This window comes from Egretta garzetta, unplaced genomic scaffold (genome assembly GCF_000687185.1).
Source record: "Egretta garzetta isolate BGI_Z169 unplaced genomic scaffold, ASM68718v1 scaffold333, whole genome shotgun sequence".
NCBI classification, from domain to species: Eukaryota; Metazoa; Chordata; class Aves; order Pelecaniformes; family Ardeidae; genus Egretta; species Egretta garzetta.
This window is the reverse complement of record NW_009259179.1, coordinates 2,509,942-2,524,796: the sequence shown is the minus strand read 5'-3', so window position 1 is coordinate 2,524,796 and position 14,855 is coordinate 2,509,942. Positions and strand designations below refer to the sequence as shown.

Here is a 14,855-nt window from a genome sequence, read left to right as displayed (position 1 = left end):
GGTCCCAGTTCACTATTGCAGGCTCCGCTGCTCCAAGATTCACTCCGAGCCCTGTCCAGTCTGCACAGGCTGGAGCTTCTCCATCACAGAAACAAGTAGTGATTTTCAGGGTAGGTTTAGACTGGATATAAGGAAGAAATTCTTTACAGTGAGGGTTCTGAAACACTGGAACTGGTTGTCCAGGGAGGTAGTTGAGGCCCCATCCCTGGAAGTATTCAAGGCCAGGTTGGACAGGGCTCTGAGCAACCTGATCTGGTTAGCGGTGTCCCTGCTCACTGCAGGGGGGTTGGTCTAGATGGCCTCTAGGGGTCCCTTCCAACTCAAAACATTCTATGATTCTATGATTTGCTGGGGAGTGAAACAAGTAGAAGGAAAACTCCAGAATAGAAAGGAATGCACATGACATGCTTGGGCACAAGGACAGTGGAGTCTGAAAGACCTACTGCAGTGTTTCTTTACACCCTGCAATGTTTGTATTAATATTTGCATTAGCTGGTCACAGCTGGAAGAACTCATTCTCTGTTATTGAAGATCAAATTAAGCTTGCTAAAAGCCCTGAAGCTAAGAAGTTTGGTAAAAGCTCTCTGCTGTCTAAATATTCTGTTGAGTGGTTAGCACCAAATTAAGCTCTTTCAGTCTTAACCACAGAGCCATTTTCTTACCACAGACCATATGCTTGTGAGACAGCTTCCATGTACATGGCTAAGGGCAAAACACATCGCAAGGACCCTCCCAGAGCTGCAGGTGTGTGTTCTGAACAGGTTTCCTTCCTAGCACTGAAACGGGAGTAACCCTTTCAGTGACCTCAATTACATTCTCAAGCACAATACATACTTTGATACATCAACTTACATATCATGAAAACACCATGTATGTCAAGGAAAAAAAAGGAATGATACTCTTTGTTACAAGGAAATGGCATTAACCAACAGGAGGGGGTTGCTGTAAGACACAGTTCAGCCCATGAAAAATTAAAGGCAACATAGACCTCTAATGCATCATGTATCAGGAGAACCATTAAGTAATCAGTCAGCATTCAGTTTTATAGGCCATTTTAGGCATAATTCAATCTCCATTCATTTTAGATCATTTCTTTAATGAAGTAATGCACTGGACATAAATATTTCAATACAACTCTCTAATGCCCTTTGAGTAGCAAGCAGCCTTCTGTAACACAGAACCCAGATTGCAAAAAGGAAGAAAGACAAGATACAAGAATAACGATGTGCTTAAGTCCATGGGATTCAGGCAAACAGATACAGCTGTGCTTTTGGACCCAAAAAGTTAAAGAGACAGGAACAGCAGAAGAGCCAGTACTAGTGAGCTGCTATTCCTGCGGCTAGGCTGCCTCTCCCTTACATGTGCACCTCAAGCAATTTGGGCTAAGGATTGTTTTTCTGTTTCAGATTTGTATAACATCAGCATAGTGGGATGCAGGTAACTCCTGCAATGGAAGCTTCTAATATTCTTTGCAGTAGTGATGTTTTTTCTGCCTGCATGCATAACAAAAAGCTGAATGGTTTAACAGGAGGAAGGTTTCCTTAAGTGCTTTTGCCCCTCTTTCACAGCACTAAGTGGTAGTCTTGCTACAGAACAACTCTTCCCCACAGGTTTTGGTAGCTCAATAAGATGTTTTAAAATCATTACAGTCAGTTTCCTGCAGCTGCAAGGCCTGGAACAGTGCTCCATAACAGCCTGTACCACATCCAGACCCTCCAGTGCTACAAAAGCCACCCACACCAGTTCCTTTTGGAGGCAAGTTTAGAAGGCCAAGCTTTCAGACAGGTTGCTTGACACATGGGTATCCAGGGTAGCTTCCTAAAAGCACCACACATCAAAAAGTCACTGCAAGCTTCTTTGCAAAGCAGAAAGCACGTTTCACTGGGGTTTTGCCCACACCACAGTATGAAGAGATTCTCCAAAACACAACACAACACTGCAAGCCAGCAAAAACCATTTACTCCCTTTGAGCCACAGGCTGAAGCATTTCACACCAATAGCTAAAACAAACATGGAACAATAAGCAAGGAAACTCATATTAGCATGTAAGATCCTATTTTCTCTGAGGAGAGAAAAAAAAGTAAACCAAAATACTCACAACAAAAGCAGAGAAAAATGTAAATCCATCAGAAGGATGGGAAAAGGCCTCTTTCCAAATGTAACAGGACCTGTTCCCAGGAGAGCAAGTTGGGAGAGGCTGGTTATAAAAGGGAGGTGCCACTTGCTTCAAGGTGTTAAGAGCTTATAAGAGAAGGTGGTGGAGACTCTGGCTCCTAGCTGGAGCCATGGGTGGTTGGTTATTTCTCAAGACGCAGAACTCCCTGTTCTTTGGGGAGTTTTGGCTTTATTTAAGCTTTAAAACTTGTTTGGTGCTTTTTTTTTTTTTCTTTTTATATCCTTATAGCTGGTGTGTTGTTGCATTGGTAGTGAATAGAATTTCTGTGGCTGCTATCCAAAGTTTGAGGTGATGGCAGTAAGCAGCACCAGTCACAGCTTGCCCCAGGGGGCTGAGGTAAGAGTCCAGGGAAAAATACTGACCCTGAGCTTACCTAGCTTACACTGTGTACTGGCAAAATTAATATTCTCTCTACTATTTCAGTTCTGCTATTTCCTAATTTCTGAGTGTTTGGCTTTGCCACATAATTGACATTATTTAAATCCACATCTTTGGCACACGATTTCTATAATGAAATGAATACAAGATGTGCAATACTGTCAATAAGAAAATTGCCCGAATGTTCTTTGCAAGCAATCAATAGTTTAGGTGCCAATGGTTATTACCAACCATGCTGCCAAATGATATAAAAAAACCAGAGCCCTCCAAAGACTGCTGGCCAACCTGGAGGAGGGACCCTCTGCTGTCAGTCCCCAGGCACAGTGCGCAAGGCAACGGTACAGCTCTCAGACTGGGAGCTCTGTGCGTAACCAACACCATACAGCTATAACATGAATAACTGACCCCATCTGGTCGGGTAAAGTGATGCTCAATCCATCAGGTGTTTTGACTTCTGGAGGGCTTCAAAATGGCTTCACCCAAGAGAGCCCACTTGCACTTTTTCACCCTGAGGACTTTGCGGGACTGAAGCACTGTCAGTGTGTCTGTCCCAGACTCGATTCCCCCCGGCACACCTCATAGGGAGGACTGTAGGCTGAATTCCCCAGTTGCTCCTGTGGCCTGATCAGTCCATGCAGGAGGCACATCTGCGAGAGGAGAGCCTACAGCTTCCGTGCTGTGGGGTGTCAGCACCCCAAAACCCAGCTCCCTTTGTGCAGTTACACCTGTCTTACTTGAGATGCAGCTGTAGAGGCTTTTTCTTGTCTGTGGTCTGGCCACTAGAGAGCGCCATGGTATAAAATGTGCTGCTGTGGAACATCCCTGGGCCCAGCACAAACACTTGAACTGTCATCCGAGCAAAAAAGTTCACTTAAAAGAAAAATAAAACATTTTTCCACCTTAATTGTTCTTTTCAAGATCATTATAACTTATCTTTATTAATCCCAGTTTATTTTCAAGCCTGTGTTTTTAATTTGCTCTTCATTTCGCAAGTGAGAGCTGACTGGGAAGAGAAGCAGTAGGCAGACTGACAAGTATTTCTCCCATCCCTTGTTAGGGATATTGGGAGAAAAGTTTTCTCACTAGAAGGATGGAATTGCACACCATGGCTGGCACTGAAACAGAGTTAAGCTCACTCACATGAGGAACATGAAGTTGACAGTATACCCAGTAAATGTGGGGGGGCAGAGGTATCAAAACACACCCATGGGAGCTGGGGACCCATTTTCATAGTGCAGAAGTATCAGTGTTAGCTGTGCAATAGAGTTTTATTTGAAAGTAAAAGCAGTTTAGTGGAAACAATATTTGAATTGATTTGCCTTGCTGACATGCTGGGTTGCATTGCTCCAGCCCTGAGCTGTGCTCATGCAGCTGAGCTGCTTCTGGGACTGACCCAAAACCTGCACAGAGCTATGTTTTGCACACATTAAGGTCACAGGGTGATCAGCACTAACTTCAGTCTTTGTGCTGCATGGTACCCAGGGAATAAGATCAAAGGAATAAGCCCCCTCTGATGCTCCCCTTCTTGCCCAGGTTTGTACCCCACTAACCAACTACAAAGGTGATAATTTGTATTTAAAGAATTTGTTGTTTTATTGCTGCAAGAACTTGCAATCCTCTGATTTTTAGGGTTAGCAGCTCATTTTGAGTGTTTTCTGTTCAAAATGCAGGTGGGTTGGAATCAGTCACAGGGTTTGGTAGCCTAGATGGTGAAATCTTCCCTTGTTCCCAGGGTTTTTATCTCATTCTTTTCTAGGGAACACTTGCTCTATTTGCACACCTGCAATTCAGCAAACTTGAAGAATATCTAGAGAAAACAAAATGTTTTCAGCTAAGCAGAAAGTGACTTCCAAATTACAGTGACTGGTCCTGGGGTCCTGTCAAGCAGCACATCCTGATTTCAAGCAGACTTCTTCCTAAGACCAGCTGCAAGCATCTGCCCCACAGAGAAGAAAAATCATCCCTCCTTGGCCTACCTGCTTCTGACAGGACCCACAAGGGCACTGGTCTCTTCCCAGCTAGAAGTGCAGAAGGCCAAGAATAGGAGGGCTCAGCTTTGGTCGGCTGTTGCAGCATCCTCAGGAATGAGGCAAGCTGGTGTTAACTTGCACCTTTGCACAGCTGAATTAACTCCTGGCATCAGGAGAGCTGGCTTAGGTTCCTAGAGGAGCAAGCATCAGGAGGACCTGGTCTTCTATAGCTGCTGGGACATTACAGTTCTCCCTAGCAAAGAGAGACCTGCCTATGCCCATTGCCTGTACTGCTGCTCTGGGTCCCTCTTATCCCATGGGAATGTCAACAGGACACAGCTGCTGTCAGATCTGCAGTCATGGCCATATGCAGAGCAGCTGTGGGTCCTCTCTGCCTCAGGTGCTACAACAATCCATCCCCTTCTCCCATGGGATGCTCCGCACCGACCCTCCCAGGCTCCCTGTGGCAACGGGGGCTGTCCCGTCTGTGCACAGGACTTATTGAGGACTCCAGGTGAGGACTTTTCCAGTAGGGTGAGCTGGTTTTGCTAGCAGAGTAGCAAATTCATCGAGAAACCCTTGTTCTTGATGCCTCCCTTTGCCTTTGGAGAGGAGGCTGCAAGCAGTCTCTTCCTCCAGACCTGCCTGTGCACTTTTTGGTGGGGATGTTCCTGGACATTAACACGTACCCTCAGGCTGGCCTTCAGTGGTTCATCAGTTGTGAGTAATTAACAAGTAAATAAAAGTACATAAGTGAAGTGCTCGAGTGGGGTTTGCGTGTCCCTTGACAGGCTGAGCACAGCTCCTTGGGACAGTGCGGTGTGGCAGCTGGCAGCCAGCGGTGGGAATAAACCTTGTGTCACCAGACACCTCCTCTCCCGAGACATCGCCTTCCCCTGATAAACCTCCAGCCCTTACATCAGTAACTGTTACAGCTACAAATCAGCTCTTTTCCAGCCTTGCCGAGCAAAGCTCACGCTCCCCAAGTACCCTCCAGTGACACGGACATGCACAGCCGTGTCATCCCCCTCTGGACACTGCCTGTACCGGGGGTGGATGAAGAGGGGAGGAAGACCATGGCACGGAGCACACTTTGGGTAAGTGCCCATCCCAGCTGCATGCTCAGCCCAGGGAAGGGGCGGCTGGTGTGATTCTGCACCGCTCACCTGGGCATAAACCCTATCAGCAGGACACGGACGTGTTCCTCTGGCTTCTAATTAGTCACCGCATATGCCAACCGTGTTTTAATAAAAATGAAATGGCGTCCAAATCTAAAATAGCCAGGAACAAAAATTGTCCTGTGATGTGGCATTGCGCTGTTTATGCATAAATAGAAATCACGCGGTGGTCCTGGAGCCCCAGCACCAGCTAGGGTCTAGTTGTGTCTGTGTTTGAAGCCTGGCCTCCACAGGCCATGAGGTGGGTCACCGAGGTGGAGTTAGGCTGTCCGTTTGGGGGGAAAGGGTGGGACAGGAGACCTATTACTAAGGCAAAAGCAGTGTCAGGGGAAAGGAGAATTTGTGAAAACCGAGGTGTCGGGGCTCAGGGCTGCTGCACACCACCACCATGAAACAGAAGTGGGTTTTGGCACGGCTGCTTGGGTGCTTGTCTTGGGCTCTCTGGGGTCAGAGAAGCATGGATGTTCAACAAATACCCAGCTGCTAGACTCGAGTTCTGTACTCATTTTAAACTTGGCTTGCAGTCTGATCCTAGGTCTCATTTACTAAATCTCTGTTTTACCATTAACTGTGTCAGGAAGTCTGGCCAGGGTGAAGTGGGCTAAAATTGATGGGACTCAGGGTGCTGTTCAAGGATCACTGTCTCTGAAAGAACAAGTCATGGCGATAGACGTGTGTACCTCTGACCTGAGATAAGCAGTTGGTGCCAGGAGCTGTCACTTTTTTGCTAGCAGAATGGCACAAAGGGTTGGGATGTAGGGCCTGCTTTTGCCCAATATTGAGATTGAGAAGGAATAGTCTCAGGCATAGCCCAGGGTCTCAGATGGCAGAGGGATGCTCTCCACCTTCAGGCAAACTGCAATGCACCAGATCTCCAGGCAGCAAATTGAGAACAGTTCATACATATCATGTGTAGTACCATGAAACAAACCGAGAATGGTGGGTACGTACCATGTGTAGTACACCGAGCCATTTGTATCTCAGCTACCCCAGCTTGTTCAGGTTTTGGGGTGCTCTGCAGCTATGGTTTGCCTTGTGAACAAGAGGAGCACCAGTTCCAGATAAGGGAATTTTGTTTCCCTGCCAGCAACTGTTCCCAATGCAAAGTGTGAGCCAACACACAGCAGCTCAGTTTAACCCTGGCTGTCTACCCAGACGTGCAAAGCCATTTACCCACTGTGTGCGAGCACCCCCAGCCCTGCAGTTCCTTCCACAGGCAGCCTCTACACAAGGCTCAGCCCTCCCAAGCCATGAAAAACACACACCAAAGCCTTTCTTGGCAAGAGCCCCCAGTTACACAGCAGGGCCCTGGGTCCTGCAGATGAGCATCCGGACACATGCACGGGTGGGAGACGGCAGCTGCCACCTGTGGCTCCTGCCTTGCAGCACAGGATGGGGCCACCAAGCAGGCAGTTTGGCTGCCAGGTACTGAGCAATGCTGACTTGAAGCAGGCTCTGCCAGCTTACATTCTCTCCCACTTGGAGGGTATCTGGAAAGCCTGGATCCATCACCAATGGCACAATGGATCACCACCCATACCCATACAGCTTTTGAGAGCTGCACGTGACCTGGAAATCCAGAGATCAGCAATTTCTCTGATTTAAAAAAAAAAAAAAAAAAAGGCAAAAAAAAAAGTCCCCAGGGGCTCTTGAATGTTCCTTCTCTGATTCCCACATACAGTCCTCTATGTGCACATCCCTGCAGCAGGTGAAAGATGCTACTGAGGGCTCCAGCTGGCCCCTCTCCCACCACGGCCTAACGCTTAACCAAGCGCCAAGGCTGGCATGAAAGGAGCCTTTCAAAGAAAACAGACCAACCCAGTCACTTCAGACTAGAGGCTTCAATAAATTGTAAGTCAGCAGAGCTCTTGGCACTTCCGAGTGCCCTGTTTTTACAGCCAGGCTCTTCCACTGCTACCCATGCCCTAGTAGTTTTAATTTTCTGTTTTGCTGGTTCCTACCTCCATTCCCAGCTAAAACCTAAGGGACCTGGAGGTGGAGGCGGCAGGAGGTAAAGATGATGTAAAAGCATTTGAAAGCACTGGTGTAGTGCTGTGAAATAGCCCCTAATCAAGCCCAAAACTGATTTCGGTTGGAGTCAGAGAACTCCTGCACCAACCCAACCCCTAGGGAAGGAAAGCCCCAGCAGTGGGGCATGAAAGGGCTCTCTGCTCCCCTGTGCAATGGTTATACTTGGCAAGCAGAGGGAAATGAGTAAATAAACATTCAAAAAAGGTTTACAGTTTGGACTCAAGATCTGGAGATTATATTTAGTAACCTCCCCTTTATTTTAGCATGTTCCGTCACCAACTGAATTCGTGACATGGAAATGGCTTCGTGTCTGCTCATGTTTGAGCTGCATCATCAGCTGATGCCTCTGAAGACATCAGTCAGTCACAGGGCATTTGCCATGTTTCCTTCTTGCCTCCTGTCCCACCACTGTAGGTGTGAGTTGTTCTTGGGAAGCTTCAAGCAGGCTTTTTGCAAACTAAAAAGCTATGTTAACAAAAAAGAAAAAAAAGTAACCTACCCTTGCAAATAGTTACACTGCTTTATTTTTCAGTATCAGTGTCTCAGGAAATGAAACAGTCCAGATCCATTCCAAGATATTACACAGCTTTTTTTCCATCTCTCTGGCCACAAAATAATCAAATTAAATATAAATTTGTTGTTTTGCTACATCTATTATATTGGAAGAACATAATTATCGGTAGAAGCAGCTAAGCTCAAGCAGCTAAGCTCCAGCAGCCAAGGGTGGAACGAAGCGCTGTTTTCTTCTGCTCTTGTGTAACCCACTTCAGTGTTCCCAGAAAAGCACACAGAGGGACAGAAGGATGTGGTGGATAACAAAATACAGCGGTTTATTAAACAAAATGGGGCAAGGCAATGTTCCCTTTACATTCAATGAGAATTCAGGAGTACGAAGCAAAACATGCTATACACACAGGGACACGATACTTTGGTTAAATGTCATTCAGAAGTTCTATGCCAAACCCGGTAAAATTAGAGTGAACAGTCAAAAATAAGAAAAAAAAAACTAGGCTTGCATAGACAGATTATTGTCAGTGTGCAATTGATATTTAAGGATTAGCTGTTGCAACACAGGGCACACTTGCAGCTCTGAAGAATTTAAGCCTTCTGACTAATCCATCTCGCTGCATGGCTAATATTTAGATTCAACAGGCTGGAAGTTTACCCTGAAGAGCTAAGTGAGACAACTGCAGTTATTTCTCCGAGGCAGTTAACGGTACCGCAGTGCGCAGATACAGCTGGAGACACACCGTGGAGTCGGCACTGATACAGTGGAACTTGTTTACAGTGAAGCAGAAAACACTCATTTGTGTGTGCCACCGTCCTCTCCGAGACTCTCCTGGAAGAGCCCGAACTGTGCAGCTAAGCCTTGCCCTGTGCTACTCACTGGGAGGAGGTGGCTGATGGTACCTCCAGCCCAGAAGCTGAGGGTGGGGCAGCTTCTCAACACAAAACCTGTGTCCTGCAGCCTGTCCGGGGCATAGCAGTCCAAGCAGCGCTTGTGTGCAGCACGGCCAGAGCCTCCACGGCAGCGCTGCACAGCCAGAAGTGTGCTACAGTACATATTTTTCTAAAAAGAGTAAACTGGGATCTCTGTAGGTTTATGCCTGTCCTCTGCAACAACAAAAAAAAAAAAAGAAAAAAGACAAGCTGCCTGTGGTATACTTCATGTGAGGGGCACTGCTGTGCCTCAGCACTACATCCCACACCCACTTCCCAAAGCAACTGCAAAACTAAGCACTTGAGAGAGTGGGGCAAAACTAAACCTGTCCATCCGCTGGGCATGGATATTGGGCAGAGTAACCCTCAAAGTCACCCCCAGATGGGAATTTCTGCTGCAGCACCCTCCCTGGCATCGCTGCTGGGAGCAGGAGGGCAGAGAGCTCGGTCCCATCGGTCCACGCTGCGGAGCTGTGCTTCAGTTCCTACTGCATCTCACACAGCCTTGCAGCGTTGGTGCTGCCTGGAGGAAGGGCAGGAGCAATCTGCGCAGGGTGGAGAGCATTCGGTGTAAGACGCAATGAGTTTCATGGACTGGCTGCACTAGGTTACCAGAGCGTAAACTAAGTAGGGGAGTCCTCACACTGTCTCCAGGTGCTCCCCTTTATATATAAATTAGCAGTCCACAGTCAGTTTGCATACCAGTTAATATGAATTAAAACCAAAACCTTGATAATAGAAATTTATAACACACACATTGATCAATAGCAATAAAGTGAATGAAAATACTAGAATGTAACAGTGGCTGTAATTTGGCACAAAATAAAAATGCACAAAGGTCTAGCACTGTAAAAATAAAAATCCTTTTCTTCCCCCGCCCCAAGTAAGAGAATGTTATTAATCCTGATTCATAACCTGAAAGGTGGGAATGCAGAGATATAAAAATACTGTACATACAAGATCCCTTTTACAGAGTGAAGCAGACTGCAGCATTTGTAACTTCTGTCCTTCCTCCCCAAGAGGAGAAACTCAATAATGAGACTTCATCTATCCCCTAACAGCTGATATTTTCCCACCCCCACCAAGTTCAAAACCATGAAGTTCTTCAACAAAGAAGAGATTAACCTGTTGGGTCTATCCACGTGACAACAACCGCTTCTCGCTGCAGGAAGCTGTACAGTCCACATTAAGACAGTGTTTCGTAGCAAGGTGACTCAGATCAGCCTGCTGAAGACATCGAGTATCCCTGCATGTAAGGCACGATCACTCGGATTCGCCTGACCTCTCTTTTGCAGATCATTGTGCTTCGGACGGAGGCGAGGAGGTGGCGAGAGCTCTTGCTGGTGAGATGTGCCTACTGTGGAGGATTAGGAAGTGCCAGGATTTCACGGTGATGAATTTTCCACGTGGTGCCTGTTGCCTTGTTAATGCACAGAATCAGAAAGGGATGCAATACCTGAATGACCTGGGCAGGGGTCCCAGCAAGGGCTCCAACATGCTATTAAATCCAGAGCAACACTATAGGCAAAGCTACTGAAACTTGGCAAGAGAAGGCAGGAAAAAATGAAGTTACTTGAACATTTTTCTGTCACAGAATGGAAATATTGCTCTGATTGTTTCTTTTAAAAAGATCAACTTCATTGTGCCTCTTTCCAGGGACACATGTTCAAGGTGCTGATTTTGCATCTCGCCTACACAAGCTGCATCTTCTTGACTCTCAGCACAACTGTGGCTGCTGAGCCACAAGATGAATTGGCTCCTTGATCCGTGACCTTAACTCAGCTCTTGTTGACTTTAATGTCCATGGAATCTCCTTCCAAAAGTGGTCACTAAACATGTAAGTCCAGTTGCAACCTTCGCCTCAGGAAGTCTCCAACCTACTGACTGCACGAGTCCCATGAGGTGTGGTAGATGAACAATTGTGCTGTTTATACCCCATTTACTACACGCTTCCCTCAGCTACCATTCCTAGCATTTCTGTCTCTCTCAATAGGTGTCAGCCCCTTCTAACAAAACATCAGGGCTCCCCTTTTCACAAGGGCTATGGAAAAAAGAAACAGGAGAAACATTTACAAGGGACAGCAAATGAATAAAGGTAGGGAATAAGAATTAAAAGGCAAGGACTAAGGGAGGATATAAAGCAAAGCAGCCCATAAAGCATTCAGCACTCCCTGAAGGCATCCAAGGAAGCACCAGATGCTCCTGGGAGCCTTCCCTTGGGCTCTTGCCTCTCAGTGCCATGGCTGGAGAGCTTGGCTGGCCCGAGGAGGCCATTAAGGAGATCCTGCAGCTCCACAGAGTAGGCACTGAGATGTTCTTCAGACTTCACCCAGCTTCTAAATAAAATCAACCAGAGTTTTCACTCATATTATTTCCACTTACTTCCACTGAAGTCAACAATTCAGATACTCCCAAGCATCCCTACCGAATTAATAGGTTCTTCAAATGTCAGCAGGCTCAGGGCCTTCACGACTTTTCTGAGTAGAGTAAGACAGAAGTTACATCAGCCACCTGCAGTGCAGGACAGCCCATCACAGCCAGCTCAAGAGGCCCTGGGAGGGCTGAATTCCTAGTTGGCAATTTCCCCTTGCTTTGTGCAGGGGGTCACCATTTTTTGCCCATACACAGCAAGTACAAAGCACAACCACTTTCCGATTTGGCAGGATTTTTCCCTATCCAGTTTTCACAAGGGCACCAGATGATACAAGCAGCAGGGCCTGGACTAGGGTGTTTGTAGAAAGCAATAGTTCATAAAACCCCACCAGGCATCCACTTCATAACAATAAATACTCTGATGGCAATGTGGCAATGGAAAGGAAAAACCCATAGAAAAAAAAAAAAAGGCATTTTCAGTAGTAGAAATTTTGACTGTTACATGAAATACAAAAATAAGTTTTCACAAAATAAAATCATTGCAGATGAGGTTGCCACATTGGCCCAAGTTATCAAATAAAAAAGAAACAAAAATACGGTCTATGCTGGTCTTCTTCCGTATCCTTTAAAACAATGTTAACACTTCTGAATGGACAGAGATGGAACTAGAAGAGGGAACAAGGCAAGGACAGTAAAATCTAGCCACTGGCTGGGATATTTCCTGAGAAGCAGCAGCAAGCAAGCAAGAGCTTGCAATTCACTTAAGGGTTCGTGCAGGTGAGCAAGCTCATGGTCTGGAAGAAAGGGTATGCAGCTAATGCGATGCTGCTAATGCACAAAGTCCTATGTTACAACATTTCTGGCCAGTGTATGCCTGGAGTAGAGGTCTACTGGGGGTTAACTTGTTCTTCACAGGTAGTGAACTGCTGCCAACATCCCAGTGGGGGTAGGAGATGGAAGTTTCTTGAGCTGTTCGTCAAGGCAAGGCATGGGATCATGCTGCAGTATTAAACATGCCCTTGTAACTTAGGTGAAGGAGTTGCCCTGTCTTCCTAGTCATTTGTTTCTGTAACTATCCTGACCAAGGACAACAGCCAAGCTTAAAGCCTTACAGCCGCCTAGGGGCTTGAATTGTGCATTAGTGCAAGAGCAGAGCACCATGATCTCTTCTGATTTCCTATTGGTGCTCCACACCAACATGTGCTCTCCCCAAAGCTCTACAGAACTGTCAGGCGCCTTTCCCAGGCAGATTGGGGGCAAGGGCAAGTACGGTCATGGCTCTGCCTCCCCTCCTCAGCAAAGCCAGCAGCAGAATTGCAGCTGCCAGCAGAAGACCAAGAGCGTGGTGGGACAGACTCAGTGCTGGGCAACAAGGAAGCTGAGCTGCAGGGGCAACACAGCCAGGCTTGCTGCCGTGAACTGGACTGGCAAATGAATAACTAAACTGGACTGGCTGAACAGACTCCAAGCCAGCGTCCAGATGCTCAGCTTTGTTGTTTAAAGATGCATATGGCAAAAAAAAAAATTAGAAAGACAAAAGAACTGAAGTGACAGGATGCCAAGGGAAAAGGCTACTTGGTTTGTGCAAGAGAAGAACAATTTTCAAAGAGTGGAGAGAAATAAGCCATGGAAATGGAAGGGCGGGGTGGGGGGAAGGAAATCACTGCATGGGCAAATCTATACAGGCAACTTAAACTTGCAGACCCTGCTGTGCCCTAGAGAGCAATAGTTACCCTGACTGGAGTCTGCTTGGGGTGCTGGCCGGAGCAGTGCAGAGGGGAGGCGGTCAGCACAGACACTGTGTGGACTCTTCGGCACTCTGTGTCTAGCTCAAAGTTGCCTGTAACAGTGGATTTTGGATTCAATGCTCAATGCCCATATGACCCTCCTTCAGTCCCATGTTTCCAAGACATACACAGGTTTAGACACAAGTCACTGTACCCAAGCACATCAGCAACTGAGCTAGGAGTTACAGTAGCTCCTACTTGGCTTCAGTGAAATTCCTTGGCTTCTACCACACCAAAGCTCAAAACAGGTGACCAGAGGCATTTAAATATGTTTGTATGGTTCTTCCCAAACCACAACTCACAGCCTCATCAACTCCCTGGCAGGTCTTAAAAGTCACGCACACAAGGTCTAATTTCAGGTGAAATTGTATTTCTTCTTAACTGTTCTATCCTATATCCTGGAGCTAAATGCCTGGTTACACACTCTACCCAGATTGCTGGAAACCCTAGAAAGAAATACACTAGTTAAGAAATTTTGTTCTATAGGTAACTTCTTCCTCAACAGTCCCAGGTTCTGGCTTTTGCTGGTGTATGTTATGAAGATCTTCTCTCCTTCCTGCAAGCTAGCATGACCGTCAGCTTGGCTCAGCTGTCCTACCCAGCACAGGAAGAAACATGTTTCCTCTTATAACTCTCTTTGCTAAGTCATCCTAATACGGAAAGGACTTGTATTTCTGATGTCCTGCTGCACTGCCATAACCCTGCTCATATCCTGGATTTTCCTCCCTGTTGTATGTGCATCTCTATTTGTCAAAGGTCCAGCCAAAGCTTAAAAAAAAAAAAAAAAAACAAAACCAAGGGAAGCTTTGAAAGAATATAAGAGGGACCTGTTAAGTCAGCTACTTGATTCACACAGCTCAGTGGTGGCTAGATTATACTGCACTGCTTAGGTGATCACATACAAGTAAGAAATCAAAACAAACAAGTGTTCCTTATTAATATGATGACACTCAAAGAGGAGATCCTGGGAGTGGAGGCTGTACCTCCCACTGGGTAAGGAATCGAGAAAGTTGCCTGGCAATTCCAGTAATGTTTGCTACAGAAGAGTCAGTACCAAAGCAAAGGCTAGCATGGTCTACTGCTTCCTACGGGAACCTGGAAAGCAAAACAGAAAGAAAAAAATCTGTAAGGATAGATCCTGGTGAAGAAAATACCACCTGCAGTCATCTTTTACTTGTCCTGCCCTCTTGGATGTCTGTGGAACTTCCAGGGTGCTGGTATAGTCAAACACCAAAATGGGAACTGTGTGTGACATTACTCAAGCAAAAGGAAGGATAGGTCCGCACGAGGCAGACATTCGCATTTCTTCTAGGCTGTGAACAGCACTGCAGCCACATTGCACAGCCTCACTGAAGAAAACGGAACGAACACGGGGCTTACAGACTCCATGAAGTGCCATCAACTTTCCAGCTTGTCTGATGAACGCCGAACACATGAGTTTCCCAAACTTTAAATTTTGTAAGTAAACTGTCCACATTTAAGTCACAGTCAGTGGAGCTGGAAGAAATCTGAGCAATCGAGT

At 46.4% G+C, this 14,855-nt stretch overlaps 1 protein-coding gene across 1 annotated transcript in view; it reads right to left on the bottom strand.

The window, feature by feature from the left end:
* Nucleotides 1–8,826: 8,826 nt before the first annotated feature.
* Nucleotides 8,827–14,855, bottom strand: part of CCDC50 (coiled-coil domain containing 50) — a 33,159-nt gene continuing 27,130 nt past the window's right edge. Inside the window, exon 11 of the mRNA XM_035891239.1 lies at nt 8,827–14,428. Within this exon, the coding sequence (XP_035747132.1) occupies nt 14,409–14,428 (20 nt within the window). The 3' untranslated portion in view covers nt 8,827–14,408. The remainder of the gene's footprint in view (nt 14,429–14,855) is intronic.